The sequence below is a fragment of the Euleptes europaea genome, chromosome 13, assembly GCF_029931775.1.
Source record: "Euleptes europaea isolate rEulEur1 chromosome 13, rEulEur1.hap1, whole genome shotgun sequence".
NCBI classification, from domain to species: Eukaryota; Metazoa; Chordata; class Lepidosauria; order Squamata; family Sphaerodactylidae; genus Euleptes; species Euleptes europaea.
Window position 1 is genome coordinate 60,977,882 of NC_079324.1, and position 21,747 is coordinate 60,999,628.

Sequence of the window (21,747 nt, forward strand, 5' to 3'; positions counted from 1 at the left end):
TCCAGCTGCCCCGGCTCGCCTCCCCAGTCCCGGAGAAGTCCCCGTTCTCCCAGGGGCGGTGAGATCCACGCACGCACACCCCCCAGGCCATTTATTCATGGAAGGTTTTGCATGGGATTTGCCACTCTTTAGATGCACTTTCCCCCCATCCATATTCTCAAAACTCAACAATAACCCCCCGTGCAGAGCTTTGAGAATTCAGATGGGGGAAATGTGCATGTATAGAGTGACAAATCCAATGCAAAACCTTCCATGAATAAATACGGGGACCCTCTCCTCCTGTCCCGGCGTGTCCGTGTTTCGAACTCGGTGCCCCGGGCCAAGACGGCAGCCTGGGAAGCGGAAACCGCGGCCGGACTGGCCGGGAGGCGTGCCTGTCCGCAGGGCGCTTGCAACCCACCCCCGGGAGAAGCGGCTTCCCGGAGGCGCCGGCCGGACCTTCCTGCCCGCAGCCGCGCCCTCGAGGGCCGGAGCGCAGCCGCGCGCCTCGCAGCCTGCTGGACGGGAGCCGGAGCCGCCGGCTGCGCGCTGCCCTGCCGGGCCAGAAGCGGGCAGGCTCTTGGGCGGCGGGGGTCCGGGGGTCGGGGGTCCATGGCCGCGGCCGGGGGCTGCTGCGGGGCGCTCTACAGCTTCCTCTTCGAGTACGACACGCCGCGCATCGTGCTCATCAGGTCCCGCAAAGTGGGGCTGATGAACCGGCTGGTCCAGCTGGCGATCCTGGGCTACGTCGTCGGGTACGCGGGGAAGGCGGTCGTGGGGACGGACGCGGGTCTGGGGCGCGCGGGAGGGGGGGGTCTTGCTGGAGCGGAACCGCCCTGTCCAAAGGCAGCGGGTCTTGGGGGGCATTCAGACCGGGGGGCGGGCGGTGACCTCGTAAGCCCTGCTGGTCCCCAGCGTGGCGTGGTGGTTAGGAGCGGTGGACTCTGATCTGGAGAACCGGATCGGTTCCCCCACTCCGACACGCGAAGCCAGCTGGGGGACCTTGGGCTACTCACAGCTCTCTTAGCGCTCTCTCGGTACCACCTACCTCACAGGGTGACTGTTGTAGGGAGGGGAAGGAAAGGTGATTGGAAGTAGAAGAAGAGTTGGTTTTTATATGCCGACTTTCTCTACCACTGAAGGGAGACTCAAACCGGCTTACAATCCCCTTCCCCTTCCCACAGCAGACACCCTGTGAGGTGGGTGGGGATGAGAGAGCCGTGACTAGCCCAAGGTCACCCAGCTGGCTTCATGTGTCGGAGTGGGGAAACTAATCCAGTTCACCAGATCAGCCTCCGCCGCTCATGTGGAGGAGTGGGGAATCAAACCTGGTTCTCCAGAGCAGAGTCCACCGCTCCAAACCACTGCTCTTAACCACTACATCATGCTGGCTCTGGTGTAATTGTAAGCCAGTTTGATTTTCCCTTAAGTTGTAGAGAAAGTCAACATAACAAAACCAACTCTTCTTCTACTACTACCTAAAGGGGCCAGGCCCTCCCTACTAGAAAGAAGAAGAGTAGGTTTTTATGCCCTGCTTTTTCTCTACCTTTAAGGAGTCTCAAAGCGGCTTACCATCGCCTTCCCTTCTCCTCCCCACAACAGACACCTTGTGAGGTAGGTGGGGCTGAGAGAATTTGGAGAGAGCTGTGACTAGCCCAACCCAGTTTACCACATTACAGTCCACAGCTTCAGGTGGAGGAGTGGGGAATCAAACCCGGTTCACCACCACCCCAAACCACTGTTCTTAACCACTATACCACACTGGCTCTCTTCCCACTAGGTATGCAACACCATCACCGAATACCTTCGTCCCTTTACCATAAAATTAGGATATAAAAACAGCATTCTTGACGAGGCAATTTTAATTGTATAGGTATTTTTCTTTTTATGATATATATTTACTTCATTTATCTTTCTCCCCAGTGGGGACCCAAAGCAGCTGAGATCACTCTCCTCTAGTTCATCCTCACAACAACCCTGTGCAGTAGAACAGTTAGATTTGAGTCCAGTAGCACCGCTGAGACTGAAAAGAGTTAGAGGGGGGCAAGCTTTCTAGACATTTCTGGATGTTACTTCTGTACATCCATATACGTACAAGCCGGAGCCGCCGTTCACTGAGAACTGGATATTGCCTCTTTAAAAAAAATAAAAACCCTGTAACAAGGCCTCCTCCACAAAGCATAGTGATGAGTAATCATCTTTTGTCTGTTAAAGAATAGTTAATATACTGGAGGAATGCAGCCAAAATCTGTAACTAGTCTAAGCAGAATGGCTAACAGTATATTGTGTTAATATCTTGGAGGTCTGCTGTTAAAATATGGGTAGAATAGGATTGGCCTACCTCAAAGAGCTGATGTGAACATGGTTTTAGTAAAATGACCCAAAGGCAGTGGTAATTTCCAAAATTTATATTGGGATAGAAACTACAACAAAAACTAAAACTGTTAGTGATGGATCCAGGCTTGTGCACACAACTGCAAGATGTGTAACAGAACTATGTACATGCACAATAGGGTTAGGGTTGCCAACCTCCAGGTGGGACCTGGGGATTCCCCGGAATTAGAGCTCATCTCCAGACTACAGAGTTCAGTTCCCCTAGAGAAAATGGCTGCTTTGGAGGAAGAAGAAGAAGAGCTGGTTTTTATATGCCGACTTTCTCTACCACTTAAAGGAGACTCAGACCGGCTTACAATCACCTTCCCTTCCCTTCCCTACAACAGACACCCTGTGAGGTAGGTGAGGCTGAGAGAGCTCTAAGACAGCTGTGACTAGCCCAAGGTCACCCAGCTAGCTTTGTGTGGAGGAGTGTGGAAACGAATCCAGTTCACCAGGTTAGCCTCCGCCACTCATGTGAAGGAGTGGGGGAACCTCACCCGGTTCTCCAGATCAGAGTCCACCGTTCTTAACCACTACACCACACTGGCTCTCAGAGGGTGGCCCCTATAGCCTTGTGCCCTACTGAGGACCCTCCCCTCTGCAAACCCCACCCTTCCCTGGCTCTGCCCCTAAATCTCCATGGGTTTCCCAACCTGGAGTTGGCAACGCTACCGTCGGTTGAACTTTTTGGGGGGGGGGGTAATTGGGGAAGTTACAAGGGAGGTGCCCACGGGGACCCTTTCCCCTGTGGGACAAATGGCCCCTCCACCCCTGTCATGCCTTGAGGTGTGAAACGTTGGCTTTTGGCCCGTTATCTCAAAGCAACCAGCACAGTCAAGGTGAGGGACCGGTTCTTTCCCCTCAGGTTCCTTAAACCAGGGGCTCTGAGATTTTGGTTTTTCTTTTTTCTCCCCGCCCCCTTTCTTTGCAGCTGGGTGTTTGTGTGGGAAAAAGGTTATCAAGAGACAGATTCGGTCGTGAGTTCGGTAACCACAAAAGTGAAAGGAGTTGCTGTGACCAACACCACGAAGCAGGGCCTCCGGGTTTGGGATGTGGCGGATTATGTCATTCCGCCTCAGGTATGCTTCTTGGGGACAGGTTTTGTGGCTTTCCCTAGACCCGTGTTGGCGAACCTATGGCACATGTGCCGGGCTTGGCACGCCGAGCCCTCTCTGTGGGCACGCGCGGTTAAATTGAGCAGCCATGGCGTCTGCCTTCCCTGGACTCCCTGCCGCCCAGCTGGGAGTAACCCACCCACCCCTTCCCTGGACTCCCTGCTGCCCAGCTGGGAGGAAACCTCAGTATTCAGGTTAAATTGCTGTGTTGGCACTTTGCGATAAATAAGTGGGTTTTGGGTTGCAGTTTGGGCACTCGGTCTCTAAAAGGTTCGCCATCACTGCCCTAGACCAACGTGCTACCAATGGCCTACTGTCAAACGGTCAACGGTTGCCGTTGGACCTGGTCATTCTTTTTAGCTTTTAAACTGTTCTTATATTTTATATTTGAATCCTGCCCTCAAGGCACTCAGTGTGGAGTACATGATTGCCTTCCTTTAATTCTCACAACAACCATGCAAAGTAGGTTAGGCTTACAGCGATTGGCCCAGGATTACCCAGCGAGTGAGCTCCGAGGTGTAATGGGGATTTGAACCTGGGTCCTAGTCTGATGCTATACGCTCTGCGCCACCCTAGATTTATTGCAAGTAGACCATAAAGGGCACAGAGCTCTTAACGGGTTCTGATAAAATGCATGTCCTGGAAGGAGTACAGAAAAACCCTTTGAGGGATTCCTGTTGGCAAGAGTGGAGCCATTCGGTACAAGGGATGGAAGGACAGTGTTTTTTTGTGGGGGGCTCTCCCCTTCCCACTGCAGGAGGGGCTGTTGGGTGTGGGCCCTTGGAGACCCAGAGAATGGTGCAAAGCTTTGGTCTCTGCCCAGGGTGGCTTTTGCCCCACAGAAGTACAAAGCAGCTGGTGAACCGGAAGGAAAGATTGGTGGGATGGCCGGACTCTCCTTTCTTAAACCGGCGCTTGCTTGCTGCTGTTTTAATGTTTAACTTCCTCTCTGTTTGCTTTGTCTTTGGCTTCTTTCACATGAGCCAGGACTGCGGGGGCGGAGGGGGGGAGGCCTTGCCTCCTCCTTCCTTGTGCATCTGCTGGAAGCTTCTGTTGGAATAAATTGTGTGAGTCTCTCAGGGGCCCCTGGACTCCCTGCTGGATACTCCTGCTAGCAGAATCTGCTCCACGTTGGGTTTATGAAGCGGGTGCTGCCTCCCGTTCTTCCACAGGGATTTATTTTATTTCCCGCAGGGATTTATTTTCTTTTTTAAACTGTCCCCTTTTTGTGTTAGTTTGTGGTGTATAGATAGAGGTCTGTAAAATGATGCATGCTGTGGAGAGAGTGGACAGGGAGAACCCTTTCCCCTGTGGGACAAATGGCCCCTCCACCCCTGGCTGCTAGTCAAAATGGATATTAGTCATGATGCATACCTATTCTCTCTAGGATCAGAGGAGCATGCCTATTATTTTGGGTGCGGTGGAACACAGGCAGGATGCTGCTGCTGCAATCGTCTTGTTTGTGGGCTTCCTAGAGGCACCTGGTTGGCCACTGTGTGAACAGACTGTTGGACTTGAGGGGCCTTGGTCGGATCCAGCATGGCTTTTCTTATGTTCTTATGTGTTTCAGTCCTGCCACACACTGTGTGTGTGTGATATTTTCATGTTGCAAGTGATGGCATGGAAAAGGAAGGACAAGGGGGAAAGTTTCTCAGCCTCCTATGCGACCTTGAGGATTAAGGACACACAGCTTTTGAAATTAAAAATGATAAACCTTGATTTAAGCTCCAGTGTAACTGCTCTGTCCAGGAAGTGTCTGGAGCCCAGTCTCTGAAGGACTTGTCGCTGTCCTGCGTCAGCGCCTGGTGACGGGTTTGTTGAACTGGATGGCAGGTGCTTCCGGCGTGGGCACTCCTGGTTTTACTCCTGCTTCAGCCCTTGTAAAACAACATACACGAGATGAGTGGGAAGGAATGCAGCTAGTCTAGTCTTCTTTTCTTCTTCTGCCCTTGAGTTGATCTTCCTCCCCACGTTTCAGAGTTTTGGTTTTTACTGCAATACAGTGATTGTCGCAACTTCTGCATTCGGCTTCCATTTGAGCTGTCTTACGAGAAGCCGTGAAAGACAAATATTTGGTTGGCTGGGTCAAATCACTCTCCTTCCTTCTGCAAATCTCCTCTTGACCCATCCTGGTCCTCAAACCTCCTCTGCCTGTTTGTTCCCCTGCCTGCTGACTGCACGTCACAGCGCTTGAGCTGAACCCTTTGAAGATTTTCTCTTCCCACTTATGCGGATGTCTCCTGGCTTTGCAGGAACGGCGCTGAACAGTCTGTTGCTGACGCAGTCGCTCTGAGCTGCTAGAATGTCATGATGACATCCCAGTTACTTAGCTATTGTCAGGGAGACATGCAGGAAATGTTTTTGAAGTACATAATGCTTATCTTATTGGGGGAAATGGTAACTAACAAGTCAATGTCACTTCTTTCTATGGAATACCAGCAAGCAGAATTAAATCTCCTCGATATGTGTAAACTTGTTGCTGTATTCCATACTGTATTTAGGGAGAAAACTCTGTCTTCATTATGACGAACCTGATCATCACGTTGAATCAGACACAAGGACGCTGTGCAGAGGTATGCCTCTCCATCTCTAGATTTAATTTAGTGCTTTTCCTCCCTGAAAATCTAAAGCAAGGCCATGCAATACTGGGTGGGTGAAGGGGGCTGTTCCATCCTTAGCATTGGGCTGAGGGATCTGTCTGCCTGGTGTTTTGGTTGAGCACTTTGGGTTTTGCATGGAATACAATGTACAGTTCTGGTCACCACACCTAAAAAAAGGATATAGCAGAGCTTGAGAAGGTGCAGAAAAGAGCAACCAAAATGATCAGGGGGGCTACAGCAACTGCCCTATGAGGAGCAGTTAAAACGCTTAGGGCTGTTTAGCTTAGGGGTGACATGATAGAGGTCTATAAAAGTATGCATGGTGTGGAGAGAGTGGACAGGGAGAAGCTTTTCTCCCTCTCTCATAATACCAGAACGCTGGGTCATCTGCTGAAGCTGGAGGGCGAGAGATTCAAAACAGACAAAAGGAAGTATTTCTTCCCACAACGCATAGTTAAACTGTGGAACTCCCTGCCCCAGGATGTGGGGATGGCTGCCAACTTGGAAGGCTTTAAGAGGGGAGTGGACATGTTCATGGAAAAGAGGGCTATTCATGGCTGCTAGTCAAAATGGATTCTAGTCATGATGCATCCCTATTCTCTCCAGGATCAGAGGGGCATGCCTGTTATACTAGGTGCTGAGGAACACAGGCAGGATGGTGCTGCTGCCATCGTCTTGTTTGTGGGCTTCCTAGAGGCACCTGGTTGGCCACTGTGTGAACTGACTGCTGGACCTGATGGGCCTTGGTCTGATCCAGCATGGCCTTTCTTATGTTCTTATGATTCAGGGGTGGATTCACTCTGGTGATGAAAGTGGGCAGGGTTACAGCTATTAGAATTCCGGTGACCTCTGCAGTGTTGTCTGTCTGTCTGTCTGTCTGTCTGTCCGTCTGTCTACCTATCTACCTACCTACCTACCTACCTACCTATCTTTATTAGGTTTTTTAGTCGCTGCTCACCCAGGGGGTCTCCTGGCAACTTACAACACTTAAAAACAACTTCATAATAAATAAGTTAAAAACCAACACAAATCAGATAATACGTATACAATATTAAGATACCACTATCGAACTAGCTCAGAACATCTGGTTAACCCCCAAAAGCCAACCTGAACAATTTGGCATTACAAGCCCTTCGGAAACAAAGCAAGTCCTGCAGGGCGCGAAAGTCATCAGAGACTGTGTTCCACAGGGTAGGGGGCCATCACTGAGAAGGCCCTTCCCCTGGCAACAGGTAACAGAACCATCCTGTTGAGTGTACAGTTTGCAGAGCCCATTTTGGCTCCTGCTTGTGGGGTTAAAGAAATAAAAATCCAGGCAGTTCTGAAATCGCGCTTTGTCACATGTGCCTTTTGTGTGAGCCAATTCTAAAGCGGAGGTCGACGGAGCATTAGAAGAGGCCTTTGTGGTGTTGGGGGTGGGGGGTGTTCAGCGTCTTTTATGCTTTTGCTACCTGCAGTTCTTCCTCTGTAGCTTCCAGATAAGACAACCATGTGCTCTTCTGATAACAACTGCACGAAAGGACACACCAGCACTCACAGCAACGGTAAGTTTTAGATAAAAAGTGGGCTCCATCTTTTGTTCTGTTTTTTTTGGTAGTAAAAACGTGTTCAGAAGAAAATCTTAGTAAGAATCCAGTGCTTTAGGGTGCTCAGAACACTTAATATGCAGTCTCTCAATATGTACATATTGTTTTAAAATATTTCCTTCCATGCTCAGTTTACCGTCAGTCGCACAGTGAAGATCCTTGTGCTGTAGTAGCAGCTGCTGCTAAAGCAATATTTTTTTTTAAATCTGCACATACCGGTAGATCTCCAGTGGCTAATCAGAAGCCCTGCTGAGCAAAAGCCCCACCCGTTTCCTAAAAATACTTGATAGGAGCCAAGAAAGGTACTGGAGGGTGCCATGGTGCCCTTGGGCATGATGTTGCGGACCTCTGGTCTAAGGAAACTTCATCGGTCTGTTTGCAAGTTGTTGTGCTCGGGCTGCCAAGCCTCCAGTGGGGGCGAGGAATACCCAGTCTCCAGGTTCCATTGCCCACTACCACTTAAAGTGGTGGCAGGAGATATTTTTTTTTTAATGCAGCCTTGTGTACTTGCCAGAAGTGACAAAGGGTAGTTCTAGGAATTGATGGAAACTCTATGACTTCTCCTGTGAGGTTGCACCCCCCCCCCCAACTCTTCCTAGCCTCAGCCGACTGCAATATGGAGATGGTCTTGGCCTGCCTTACAAGCTTGTTTATATCTGAGGGTAGGGGCCGTGGCTCAGTGGTAGAGCATCTGCTTTGCATGCAGAAGGTCCCAGGTTCAATCCCCGGCATCTCCCGTTAAAGGGACCAGGCAAGTAGGTGATGGGAAAGACCCCTGCCTGAGACCCTGGAGAGCCACTGCTGGTCTGAGCAGACAATACTGACTTTGATGGACCCAGGGTCTGATTCAGTATAAGGCATCTTCATATGTTTGAGGAGGGTCTGTGGGTCAGTAGTAGAGCATCTGCTTGGCATGCAGAAGGTCCCAGGTTCAATCCCCAGCATCTCCAGTTAAAGGGACTAGGCAAGTAGGTGATGTGAAAGACCTCTCTACCTGAGACCCTGGAGAGCTGCTGTTGGTCTGAGCAGACAATACTGACTTTGATGGACCAAGGGTCTGATTCAGTATAGGGCAGCTTCATGTGTTCATCTATATGTGTGGCAGAATGTAAGCAAGTTTACTGAGCTCAGTGGGCCTTCCTCCCAAGAAAGCAGACTCTCTTGTTCTATCTCTGCAGGCGTTCAAACTGGGAAATGTGCCGTGTACGAAGGCCTCAATAAAACCTGTGAGATTTTTGGGTGGTGTCCTGTGGAGGATGACTCAGTCATACCCAAGTGAGTGAAAAGCTGTGGAGATCGTTGAGAGTGATTCTGAAACATCTCTGGGAGTGGAGAGGTGGCTACCGGACAGTTTGACCGAAGACTCATGCATTTGTCTGTCTTCCCCCAAACTGTTTGCCAACTTAGCCATCACTGACATGAGATCTTGTTGTATTGTTTCTCAGTCAACCCCTCTGCCTGGAGGATTCCAGCATGGAAGCAACTCACTAAAAATGTTAGATGCCAGTCACAGCGGCTCTCTTGGCTAGTAACGGCAGCCACTTTCTTTGGTTTTTCTCCCCACCCCTGCCCCTACCCTCAATCCTTCTAGGCCCGCTTTCCTCAAGGACGCTGAAAACTTCACCCTACTTGTCAAGAACAACATCTGGTATCCCAAGTTCAGCTTCTCTAAGTATGTATGCCTCTCTGACCTCTCTGGGCTGAGGTGCCGGGGGTGTGTGTGTCTCTGGGGCTCTCTCTTCTCTTGCTCAGAGAAAACCCAAACTCGAAACAACTTGCCTAACCCAGTTCCAATCTGAAATGCCCGTTTGATGGGGTATAGACTTGTTTTGGCGAGCCACGAGCAGCTGTGGCTCACTGGCAGAGCGCTGTGAAAATAGTTCCTGGTTCAGGGGTTCACTAGGGAGGGGCCGTGGCTCAGTGGTCGAGCATCTGCTTGGCATGCAGAAGGTCCCAGGTTCAGTCCCCGGCATCTCCAGTTAAAGGGACTAGGCAAGGAAGTGATGTGAAAGACCTCTGCATGAGACCCTGGAGAGCCATAGAGAGGGGCTGTGGCTCAGTGGTAGAATATCTGCTTGGCATGCAGAAGGTCCCAGGTTCAGTCCCCGGCATCTCCAGTTAAAAGGACTAGCCAGGCAGGTGATGGGAAAGACCTCTACCTGAGACCCTGGAGAGCTGCTGCCGGTCTGAGTAGACAGTACTGACTTGGATGGACCCAGGGCCTGATTCAGTAGAAGGCAGCTTCATGTGTTCATGCATTCAAACTAGCTAGCCACAAAAGCATCAGCTCTGTACGCAGAAGGTCCCGGGTTTCAATCCCGGCGTCTCCACTTAAAGCAAAGGGCCCCAGCCGGTAGGCAGTGGGAAACTCTAGTTCAGGAGTCCCCAACACGGGGACCGGGGGTGCATTGGGGCCTGCCGACACCTTTCCTGAAGCCTGCTAAGTGTTTTTAGGAAGTGGGCAGGGCCAGGTGGGGCTTTTGACCACCAAGGCTTCTGATTGGCCACTGGAGATTTGATTGACTGTGCAGGTTTCTTAAAACGTTGGTTTGACAGCAGCTGCCACCACAGCACAAAGGATTTTTATTGGGCGACTGAAGGTAAGTGACAGCAGCCGCTTTGTGGCTGGCTCCGCCTCCTGCAGCAGCCATTTTATGGCAGTAGGGTTGCCAGGTTCCTCTTTGCCACCGGTGGGAGGTTTTGGGGGCGGAGCCTGAGGAGGGCGGGGTTTGGGGAGGGGAGGGACTTCAATGCCATAGAGTCCAATTGCCAAAGCGGCCATTTTCTCCAGGGGAACTGATCTCTTATGGGCTGGAGATCAGTTGTAATCGCAGGAGATCTCCAGCTAGTACCTGGAGGTTGGCAACCCTATATGGTAGCCATTTTGTGACTGAGCCAAAATATCAAAGGTGCCCACAGGCTCATAAAGGTTAGCCACTGCCAGCCTGAGTAGACAAGGCTGACCTGGAGGGACCAAGGGTCTGACTCAGGGCAAGGCAGCTTCCTGTGTTCACTGAGCAAGCCAGGTGGAACAGGAGGGGCATTTGAGGATGGAGATGGTACGAGAGTTAAAGAAGAAGAGGAGTTGGTTTTTATATGCCGACTTTCTCTACCCCTTAAGGAAGACTCAAACTGGCATACAATTACCTTCCTTTCCCCTCCCCACAACAGACAGACACACTGTAGGTAGGTGGGGCTGAGAAAGCGTGACTAGCCCAAGGTCACCCAGCTGCCTTCCTGTGTAGGAGTGGGGAAACAAATCCAGTCCACCGGATTAGCCTCCGCCGCTCATGTGTAGGAGTAGGGAATCAAACCCGGTTCTCCAGATCAGACTTCACTGCTCCAAACCACCACTCTTAACCACTACGCCACACTGGCTGTCAGAGGGGAGCTAATGAGGGCAGGGGAGTCAGATTGAATTGTAGCGAGTCAGCTGCGGACTGAAAGGTTGTTGGGGGTCAATCGAACAGGCTACTAGCATTAAACAGGATCACAGTAATTCCAGTAGCTGCCCAGCGAAGATGCCGTCTGGTTTGTTAAAAAATCTGGCAAGTGGATGAATTTGTAACCCTGACAAAATCATCATTTTGTGCTGAAGATGATTGAGCTGGGGGGGGGGGGAGAGAGAGCTGCCTGATTAGTGGGGGTTTTTTTTTAGTCAGTTGCATCCAGCTCACAATTTAACCCATACTCGTGTGTGTGTGTGTGCGTGCGTGTGTGTGTGTGTGTGTGTGAAGTGCCATCAAGTCGCTTCCGACTCATGGCGACCCTATGAATCAATGTTCTCCCAAACATCCTGTCTTTAACAGCCTTGCTCAGGTCTTGCAAACTGAGGGCCATGGCTTCCTTTATAGAGTCGATCCGTCTCTTGTTGGGTCTTCCTCTTTTCCTGCTGCCTTCAGCTTTTCCCAGCATGATTGTCTTTTCCAGTGACTCCTGTCTTTTCATGACGTGACCAAAGTACGACAGCCTCAGTTTAGTCATTTTAGCTTCTAGGGTCAGTTCAGGCTTGATTTGGTCTATAACCCGCTGGTTTGTTTTTTTGGCGGTCCAGGGTCCATACTTAGGATGCCAGTTTTGGGGCAGGGTGGTGATGTTATCGGCATTAAGTAAAATACTTAGGGATTTTTTTTTGCTCATCCTAATCCTGGAATTTCTTCTCTCTCACTCTTCTAGGCGAAACGTTCTTCCCACCATCAGTAAAACATACCTCAGCTCTTGCAAGTACCACCCTCAGACAGATCCCTTTTGCCCGATTTTCCGCCTCCGCGATATGGTAGATGCCGCCGGGCAGGACTTCCAAGAGATGGCTGTTGAGGTTGGTGAGATGGGAGGGGGGCGGGCCACACCTGCTGCTCACCCTTCCTCCCTAAGAAAGCAGGGCTGCATTTAGTTTTTAGAGCTGATATTTCTAGAAACGTAATTGTTTTTATGCCAGGATCCATAAAAAATTCCATAAACCATATGATGAAAATGCCTGTTGTTTTAAAACTGAGTCCTTGAATTTGACATATAAAAGAAAAAATGTAGAAGTCCTAATACTCTTACAAATGGCTGCTAGCCATGTTGGCTAAATGGAGACTCCATGGTCAGAGGTAGTGTATCACTGAATACCATTGCTGGAAAGTAACAATACAGGAAGCTTTGGCTTCCATGCCCGTTGGGTTCTCAGGAGGCTTCTGGCTGTCTTCTGGTGGGGAAAGAAGTGGTTGGAATAGATGGATCTATCTTGTGGTCCAGCAAAGATGTTTTTTCGTTCTTTACTATAGATTTTGCAATGCTTAATTCTGTCCAAGCGGCTTGCAACAAGAGAACCAAACCGAGCAAGACAGTCAGTATTTGGAGGAGGCTGGATTATAGAACTCTTCTTTGTAAGAAGGTTCTATTTCCCCAAATAGCTGGAATTCCTTACATCTGTCATGCCCCATTCAGGCAATATTTGTTCATTTTTTTAGTACGTATTTACTTAGTAAATATATTCCTGGCCTCTTTATTATCGGTACTGTTCACAGTGGCTTACATCAACAAGAATAACAGCAGGAAGGGATACGGATGTTAAAAACAAGAGAGACTAAAAACAGAGAGAGAATTCCAAAGCCAGCATGGTGTAGAGGTTAAGAGCGGTGGTTTGGAGCTGTGGACTCTTGATTCGGAGAACCGGGTTTGATTCCCCACTCCTACACATAAGCAGTGGAGGCTAATCTGGTGAACTGGATTTGTTTCCCCACTCCTACACATGAAGCCAGCTGGGTGACCTTGGGCTAGTCACACTGTCTCAGCCCCACCTACCTCCCAGGGTGTCTGTTGTGGGGAGGGGAAGGGAAGGTGATTGTAAGCCTTAAGTGGTAGAGAAAGTCGGCATATAAAAACCAACTCTTCTTCTTCAAAGCAGCATTTTTTATTTTTTTTAAAAGTCATAACATTCAAAGAACAGCAACTAATTTTAAAAAATTACAAGTAGGAAATGTAATATAAAGCCCTTCTGTTCTAAGTCTTAGCGATCTGGCGCTATTCCTCTTTGTCTTTACAGCTGCCCTGTAAGGTAGGCAAGCCATGTGCTCAAGGCCAGCTCAGTGAGTTACATGACCAAGCAGGGATTTGAACTGGAGTCCAGGCCCAGCACTTGATCTGTTGTGCTTGTTTGTCTTTGGCAAAACAGAAGGCTCAACATAACCAGCCCCGTTAACCTGGCACCACTATGTGGCTGCTGATGCGTGCCAGAAGCTCTGCTCTGTTTCTGGTTTGCTGTACAGAAGGGCTCTTACAATGCCGTGGCATATGGACATAAGAAACGTCCTGCTGGATCAGACCAAAGTCCATCAGGTCCAGCAGTCTGTTCACACAGGGGCCAACCGGGTGCCTCTAGGGAGCCCACAAACAAGATGACTGCCGCAGCATTGTCTTGCCTGTGTTCCAAAGCACCTAATATATTTGGCATACTCCTCTGATCCTGGAGAGAATAGGTATGCATCATGACTAGTATCCATTTTTACCAGTAGCCACGAATAGCCCTCTCCTCCATGAACACGTCCACTCCCCTCTTAAAGACTTCCAAGTTGGCAGCCATCCCCACATCCTGGGGCAGGGAGTTCCACACTTTAACTATGCCTTGTGTGAAGAAATTCTTCCTTTCTGTGAAGATGGCTTTCTGTGTCATCTTCAAAGATTGCTTAGGGCAACATGGATCCAGATCTCATTGGGTTGGTGGGGAGAGATCGGCTATGAGATCTGGAATAGTGGCATCTTGCCAAATGCCATGCAATGCCTTCCACGTGGCAGCAACGTTGAGAGACCTGGCTCTGCGCATGCGCACCCTCTCCCTCCAGGCCCTCATTAGCAGCCACTTGTTTGTATTAACTATTACCCAGCTGCCCTTGCGCAAACGTGGCTGCCTGGCAGGCGTTCCGGCCTGTCGAGAGCGTGATTAACCGAGTCAATATTTGACTTGTTCTCTCTTCTTACAATCCAAGATGCAATCGCAACAACTACTTTTTGCTTCCACTCACGTTGCCCTACTGTGCTCTTTGTCCAAACTGGGCAGACCCTAGATCTAAAGTAATACCAAAGGGCACCTTGGTATTACTTTAGGCAAACCTTCCTTTCCCCTTCTCCCCCCTCCCCAGCCCACCCTTGTCGGTCACACAGCCCTGCTTTATGGGGCTGTTGAAGAGATGAATGGGGGGGAAATGTAGATATAGCCCTTGAAATGTTTTTGCAAGTATCTGCAGGTGCCCTCTCGAAGCATCTTCAAACATTGCTGTTGCATTAATTCCTTTTAGGGAAGAAAGGGGACCAATGGAGATCCATTCATAAAGAGCAGGGGTCCCCAACATGGTGCCTGTGGGTACCACGGCGCACACTAACACCTTTGCTGGTGCCCGTCAGATGTTTTTAGAAAGTGGTGGGGCCAGGTGAGGCTCTTGCCTAGCAAGGCTCCAGAGTGGCCTTTGGAGATTTGATTGGCTGTGCAGATTTTTAAAAACATTGCTATGGGAGCAACTGCCATCATAACAGAAAGATCTTCATTATATGACCGAGAGGGAGGGGCACCTTGGCCATCTTCTGGGCATGGAGTAGGGGTCACTGGGGGTGTGAGGGGGGAGGTAGTTGTGAATTTCTTGCATTGTGCAGGGGGTTGGACTAGATGACCCTGGGGTCCCTTCCAACTCTGATTCTATAATTCTAGGTAAGCTATGGTAGCCATTGTGTGGCTGACCACCTCCAGTAGAAAAGAGCAAGAGTCTAGTAGCACCTTAAAGACTAACAAAATTTCTGGCAGGGTATGAGCTTTCCTGAGCCACAGCTCACTTCTTAGGATACCGCTAGAGCCTCCAGTGGCAGCCATTGTGTGGCTGTGCCCATCACAGAATTCTAAAGGTGCCCACAGGCTTGAAAGGCTGGCGACCCTGAGATAGAGCCTTTTGGATCAACCCCCCCAGTGTCCCTGCTTCCCAGCAGCCTACTCTGCATCTGTCGCCCCCCACTGTGATCCGGGGGCCACAGTGGGGCACCCCAAGACCAAAACCAACATCCTTTCTTGTAGCAAAATCTGAAACTGCCCAAACCTAACATAACCCAAAGCCCTACCTGCCCGCCCCCAAAAAAACCAACCCTGTTTTGACTCTCTTTCTGAAGGATGAGCAGAACGGCACCAGATGTACCTCACGGGGGAGGGGGAGTTCCACCCTCTTGGTGCCACCACCCAAAAGGCCCTCCAGGGGCATGGCACAAAGCGAAGATCCTCCCAGTGACCTTGGTACAGGCAGTCTTTTGGGCAGCCCTGTCTATAGGCGAACTTAACTATCCCGGATGCGGGGGGGCTTGGGGGGTATTTTCTTTGGGATTTAACTTGGACGCATCGCTGCATCCAGGGTGGAGTGATGGGGCTGCAGATCAACTGGGACTGTGACCTGGACAAACCTGCTTCTCGCTGTGTGCCCAAGTACAGCTTCCGGCGCATCGACAACAAGGATTCTTCCCACACTGTCTCTCCAGGAAACAATTTCAGGTCGGGTGACGTGATAAGCAAATGTACAGGCTTGGTGACCCTCTCACTCTCACACAATCTGGGAATAACAGTCTTCAGGTTGTCCCGTTGGGAACAAGTTTTTAGACCTGAAGACTGCAAAAGATAACAGGGTTTGACTATGTGGCATGTGCCTGCTGAAATCTCCAAAGCCGGTGTAGTGGTTAAGAGCGGTGGAGTCTGATTTGGAGAAACGGGTTGGATTCCCCACTCCTCCACATGAGCGGTGGAGGCTAATCTGGTGAACTGGATTTGTTTCTCCACCCCTACACATGAAGCCAGCTGAGTGACCTTGGGCTAGTCACAGCTCTGTTAGAGCTCTCTCAGCCCCACCTACCTCACAGGGTGTCTGTTGTGGGGAGGGGAAAGGAAGGGGAAGCCGGTTTGAGTCTCCCCTTAAGTGGTAGAGAAAGTCGGCATATAAAAACCAAACTTTCTTCTTTTTAACATTTGGCTCCCTCCACATGGCTTGTAGTAAAATACTTTATGTAAATATTTGCTGATGTACCTTTCTTGAAAACTTGGGTTATTGTTGTGTGGGTTTTCTTTTCCCATAAAGTCTTAATACACACACCCTGGATATAGACAGGGAGAAGTCTGTGCTGAGACATGGTTTTTGGGCACATGCTGAAATCCAGGGTTGGCTACTGCAGCGATAAATGGCCCAGGCTAGCCTGATCTCATTGGATCTTGGAAGCTAAGCAGGGTTGGCCCAGGTTAGCACTTGGACGGGAGACCACCACAGAAGTCCAGGGTCACGATGCAGAGGCAGGCAATGGCAAACCTCCTCTGTATGTCTTTTGCCCTGACCTGGATGGCCCAGGCGAGCCCTTTCTCATCAGATCTCAGAAGTCAAGTTGGCAGTGGTTAGTATTTGGGTGGGAGACCACTAAGGAAGTCCAGGGTTGCTATGCAGAGGCAGGCAATGGCAAACCGCCTCTGTTCGTCTCTTGCCTTGAAAACCCTACGAGGTTGCCTTGTGTGTGACTGGATTGCACCACCAGTGATAAAGGAGACATGATTATGTCTAGTGAGGTTTTTTAACTGTTCTTGGGAGGCTCCTTCTCAAGGTTTTTCTGTGAGCAGTTCAAGCATGGCAGGTGAGCTTCCCTGAAAGATGGGTGAGCTTCAGGTATGTCTTGGGGGGCCTGTATGAGGATTCTCAGGCACACTTCAGCAGCCAGCGTGGTGTGGTGGTTAAGAGCGGTGGAGTCTGATCTGGAGAACCGGGTTTGATTCCCCACTCTGGTGAACTGGATTTGTTCCCTCACTCCTACGCATTAAGTCAGCTGGGTGACCTTGGGCAAGTTACAGTTCTATTACGAGCTCTCTCAGCCTCACCTACCTCCCAGGGTCTCCCTTAAGTGGTAGAGAAAGTCGGCATATAAAAACCAACTCTTCTTCTGAGCAGTGGTTCCCTGAAGATGTAGCCAGTTTGAAAGCCACTGATCTATACCACTTTACCTAGCTCACAGGTACTGCTTGGCAGTCTGGCTAGCTTCATAACCAGCTGAACTTTTTGTTTGTTTGTTTGTTTATTTCCTCTTTTCAGGTTTGCAAAATATTACCAGACTGCTGAGGGAGAGGATTCCCGGACGCTCATTAAGGCCTATGGCATTCGCTTTGACATCATGGTGTTCGGGAAGGTAGCTTTCCTAGCAACTGAGACGTAGGAGCTGTGCTGGCTGCTTCTAACAGTGACCATGGCCTCGTGGCTTCCCCATTGCAGTGATAGCAGAAATGGCAGCTAGTGGAATTTTGCCTCCTATGCAAACCCCAAAGGCCCAGGAGCATCCTAGGGGTCTGGTCCTGGCAATCCTCAGCCCCTCGGCTCTGTACACGCCTTAGGCCTTGTTCTGTTGTCCCTCTCTCTACCTTCTGCCCCCTCTCCCAGATTGCCTCTTGGCTCTCTAATTCATAGGCTTCTACCTTGTGAAGCATCTTCTGGTCAACTTTCCAGCCTTTCTTTAGTCCCATGCAGCTTTAGAGAGCCAGCATGGTGCAGTGGTTGGGAGCGGTGGACCTAATCTGGAGAACCGGGATTGATTCCCCACTCCTCCACATGAGCAGCAGACCCTAATCTGGAGAACGGGGTTGGTTTCTTCACTCCTCCATGAAGCCAGTTGGGTGACCTTGGGCAAGTCACTTTCTCTCAGCCCCACCTACCTCACAGGGTGTCTGTTGTGGGGAGGGGAAGGTGATTGTACGCCAGTTTGATTCTTCCTTAAATCGGCATATAAAAACCAACTCTCCTTCTCCTCCTCCTTCTTGTTAATATGCTCTCAGTCCCTGCTAAACCAACAACAGTTTCCTCCTTGTAGAAGCTGGATTGTGAGCCTTGTTGGATAGCTTTGGTCCCTGTGGCCTTGGACTGCTTTGCCCCACCATGCCTGGCCAGCCAGTCTGTGGCAGCATCTGCAAAGGCAAAGCTCACGGGTGATCTTGGGCCAGTTGCCGTCTCTTGGCCTAACCATCCTCACAGGGTTGATGTGAGGATAAAATTGAGGAAGGGGAGGGAAGAAAATGTGTGTCCCCTTGAGCTCCTTTGAGGATTCAAAAATCTAACTAGACGAACTGGCAACCTGTAAGCGGGCATCATTTGGAAAGGGGGCAGTAATTGCCAGTCTTCCCCTGTAAGACTCTGTACAGACATGAGCAGGAAAACTCCTCTCTCTCTTTTTTCCGTCCCTTTTAACTGACTCTCAGCTGCACTCAACATTCTGTGCCTCCTTTAGTCTGCTCAGTCTTCACTGGGTCATCTTTAAGGATTTTGTTCCTTTTTTAAAATTTACTAAATCATATTTTTCTACAGGTTTGGTGGTGGTGGTGGGGAACTCCTCAGATACATAGCAACTCCACCTCGTCTGTGGGTGGCGTTTTCACTACTGTCTTAACACGAGGACAGCTCCTTTACATTTTATTTATTTAAAATATATTTGTACCTTGCATTTCTCCAAGAGAGCTCAAGGCAACTTACAAGAATGCCAAATAGCATCCGTGAGACAGTAAGATCAGTGTCGTAATAATGTTACGGGGGCCAGAGCTTCTTGGGTGCACGCTTATTTGGACATGTTTATCTGTATTTCTTAGGCAGGAAAGTTTGACATCATTCCTACAATGATTAACATTGGATCCGGCCTAGCTCTCTTTGGTGTGGTAAGTGTTGTCTTCTCTTTCGTGTGATACTGTGGTTAGAATGTCAGATTATGACCAGGGTGACCTGGATTTAAATCTCCCCCCCTTGTCATGCAGCTCAGTGGGTCACTTTGGGTATAAATAGACAAGATTTTAACATTTTTGTCTTTCACCTTCAACTAGGCAACAGTTCTCTGTGACATCATTGTCCTATATTTTATGAAGAAAAGATATTATTATCGAGAGAAGAAATATAAATATGTGGAAGACTATGAGTTGGTGAGTGTGATAGAAATCTTGCATTTTCTGTGAGGAGCTTCTGTTTGTAATGTTGGTTTTATTGCACCCAAGGCCACTTAGAAGCTCTTCTTTGGGACTCCTTTCTCTGGTGGCTTTTCCTCTTCTTCTTTTTTTGTGTGTGAGGAGGATTTTTCTGCAGAAGCTTTAAGGATGGCGGCAAAATTGTGATTAGCATGTTGTACCTTCACCCCAAAGGAAACCTAGTAACTGAAGTTCTGTCAGGGAACCAAGGATTGCCCACAGAATTATGGAATGAAACTTGTATTCTTACGCTTTCTGTCATGAAACTTGTATTCTTACGCTTTCATGAGATCTTGCCGTAATTAAAGCAAATACATAAATACCAGGTTCATGGTGGTGGAAGGTGCCATCAAGTCGCAGCCTGGGTCAAAGGGAAGCTGGCTGTAGAACCAAGTGAAGGAGCATTGGGAATGTGTACCTGAGGAGGGTATTTTTGATCATTTACATTTCCCACTTTCTTCCCAAGGGAAACAACGAACCGTACGGATCACAGGCAGAGAGCCATCAGTGCTGCGATGTCAGATAACCGCTCAAAAATGGCTGCCGTCAACTGCGTCCTCTTAATTTCACATACACGGACTGTGAAGGAGATGCTGCTGCCGGATTATTCTTTCTCGGGAATGGGGTTGAGTGACCTGGCCTTTCTAACTGCTGAAGGAGACAAGAAACCCATTAAAATGGTGTGCATATTGCTGTCAGGATGCCCTGCCGAAGGCCGGAACACCCCTCGGAGTCAAGGGAATATGAAATTTGGAATATTTGGTGAATATCTACTAACACTTTCTGTGAAAGTTTGGGTCTGCGATACCCACCCCTCTTAACTTGTTGACTCAAAGAGGCAGGCAAGCTCGCTTTCCCCAATCCTGAAACAGTGCCTTTGTGTGTCCAGAATATATCCCGAGGTGCTTCCACCCCTTCTACAGAGCCACACCAAATCCCTCTTCTCTTTGGAACCATGGACCCTGGTTGATCTCGGCCCCCACTTTTGGTTAGAAGTTGTGCCTACTTTCCCAGCTAAACCTCTTAATGTTTGAAAGACTGTATTGATGTACCTAACACTTTTGTGTGTATGTGGGGTGGGAGTACAGAAACCCCCAAACCACTGTCAACAAAAGTGCACAATCTATTTATTTTACAGAGAACATAAAAAATTGTGGAAAGCAGCTTCTGATCTCTGCTCTGCTTTCTCATGTATTGCTGAAGTTAAATTAATCTGGATTGCAAAGTACGAATATGATTTTACTTTCTTGTGTTTCTTGAACACATGAAGCTGCCTTAAACTGACTCAGACTATTGGTCTGTCAAAGTCAGTATTGTCTACTCAGACTGGCAGCGGCTCTCCAGGGTCTTAGGCAGGGGTCTCTCACATCACCTACTTGCCTAGTCCCTTTAACTGGAGATGCCGGGGATTGAACCTGGGACCTTCTGCATGCCAAGCAGAGGCTCTACCACTGAGCCACAACTCCTCCTCAGGGCTTTTATGCCCTGACCAGGACAGCCAAGGTCAGATCATCAGATCTCAGAAGCTAAGCAGGGTTGACCCTGGCAAACATTTGGATGGGAGACCTCAAAGGACCACCAGGGTCATGACATGGAGGCAGGCAATGGCAAACCACCTCTGCCTTGAAAACCTCACTGGGGGTCACTGTAAGTCAGATGATTTCACGGCTGAAAAAAAAATGCTTTTACGGGACAATGTGAGTGAGGACCAGATTATAGCATAAGCAATGTTAAGGGGTACAACTCTTCTCGCGTTGTATTGTTTTTAGGTGGCAAGGGAGGGGCTAGTGCTCAATTGGAATCCCCCCCCCCCAAAGAAGAATGGATTTGTTTTAATATGGGAGATCAGTCTGAAGAGGTGCAGTCCAGGACATTTTGCCACCATTCTGGGCAATGGTATAGTGGTTAAGAGCGGTGGTTTGGAGCGGTGGAGTCTGATCTGGAGAACCAGGTTTGATTCCCCACTCCTCCACATGAGGGGTGGAGGCTAATCTGGTGAACTGGGTTGGTTTCCCCACTCCTACACATGAAGCTAGTTGGGTGACCTTGGGCTAGTCAGTCTCTCTCAGCCCCACCCACCTCACAGGGTGCCTGTTGTGGGGAGGGGAAGGGAAGGCGATTGTAAGCAGGTTTGATTCTCCCTTAAGTGGCAGAGAAAGTTGGCATATAAAAACCAACTCTTCTTCTTCTATTTATATTACCTCTTCTTTTAAGATGGACTGGCTACATGCAGTTCAGGGGTGATTTGTTGATTATTAACAATAGCCCCAAATGTGCCACTTGCGCCATGATGGGAACAGGTCCATGTATTGAGCCGTCCTCCAAATTTGAGAGCTCCCCAGAGAATCTAATGCATGCAGGTGAACACAGTAAATATCCTTTCCGTTAGAACTGACTGTTACCCATTTTTGTGTGTACATAGAGAAACCTCTCTGCAAAGAAAGCCAGCAATTTATCCTTGAATGTAAGTGATAAGTACATTATATTGAGACACCCAATAAAAGTAGAATGGACTTAGAAAGGATTTAGGGTAAAATACAAGTCTTCATTTGTCACTGATAGTAAAAGTAGTGATATCCTACAGCTTTGAGGGGAAGCAGTCACCCCGC

General features: G+C 49.2%; 1 protein-coding gene across 1 annotated transcript; it reads left to right on the forward strand.

Annotated features, from left to right (window-relative positions):
- Positions 1–591: 591 nt before the first annotated feature.
- P2RX4 (purinergic receptor P2X 4) lies at positions 592–19,664 on the forward strand. Its single transcript, XM_056859325.1, has 12 exons — positions 592–734; positions 3,287–3,434; positions 5,972–6,043; positions 7,542–7,614; positions 8,835–8,931; positions 9,248–9,328; positions 11,833–11,974; positions 15,528–15,664; positions 17,235–17,328; positions 18,773–18,838; positions 19,001–19,096; positions 19,605–19,664. The coding sequence occupies exons 1-12, from the start codon at positions 592–594 to the stop codon at positions 19,662–19,664; spliced, it is 1,209 nt and encodes a 402-aa protein (XP_056715303.1).
- Positions 19,665–21,747: the final 2,083 nt, after the last annotated feature.

What these genes read in the sequence shown, in the direction of transcription:
- P2RX4 (XM_056859325.1), top strand. Translation starts at nt 592, where the DNA reads ATGGCCGCGGCCGGGGGCTGCTGCGGGGCGCTCTACAGCTTCCTCTTC. An exon ending in CACAAGGACGCTGTGCAGAG is followed by an intron (nt 6,044 to 7,541) that starts GTATGCCTCTCC and finishes CTTCCTCTGTAG; the next exon opens with CTTCCAGATAAGACAACCAT. An exon ending in TCTCCAGGAAACAATTTCAG is followed by an intron (nt 15,665 to 17,234) that starts GTCGGGTGACGT and finishes TCCTCTTTTCAG; the next exon opens with GTTTGCAAAATATTACCAGA.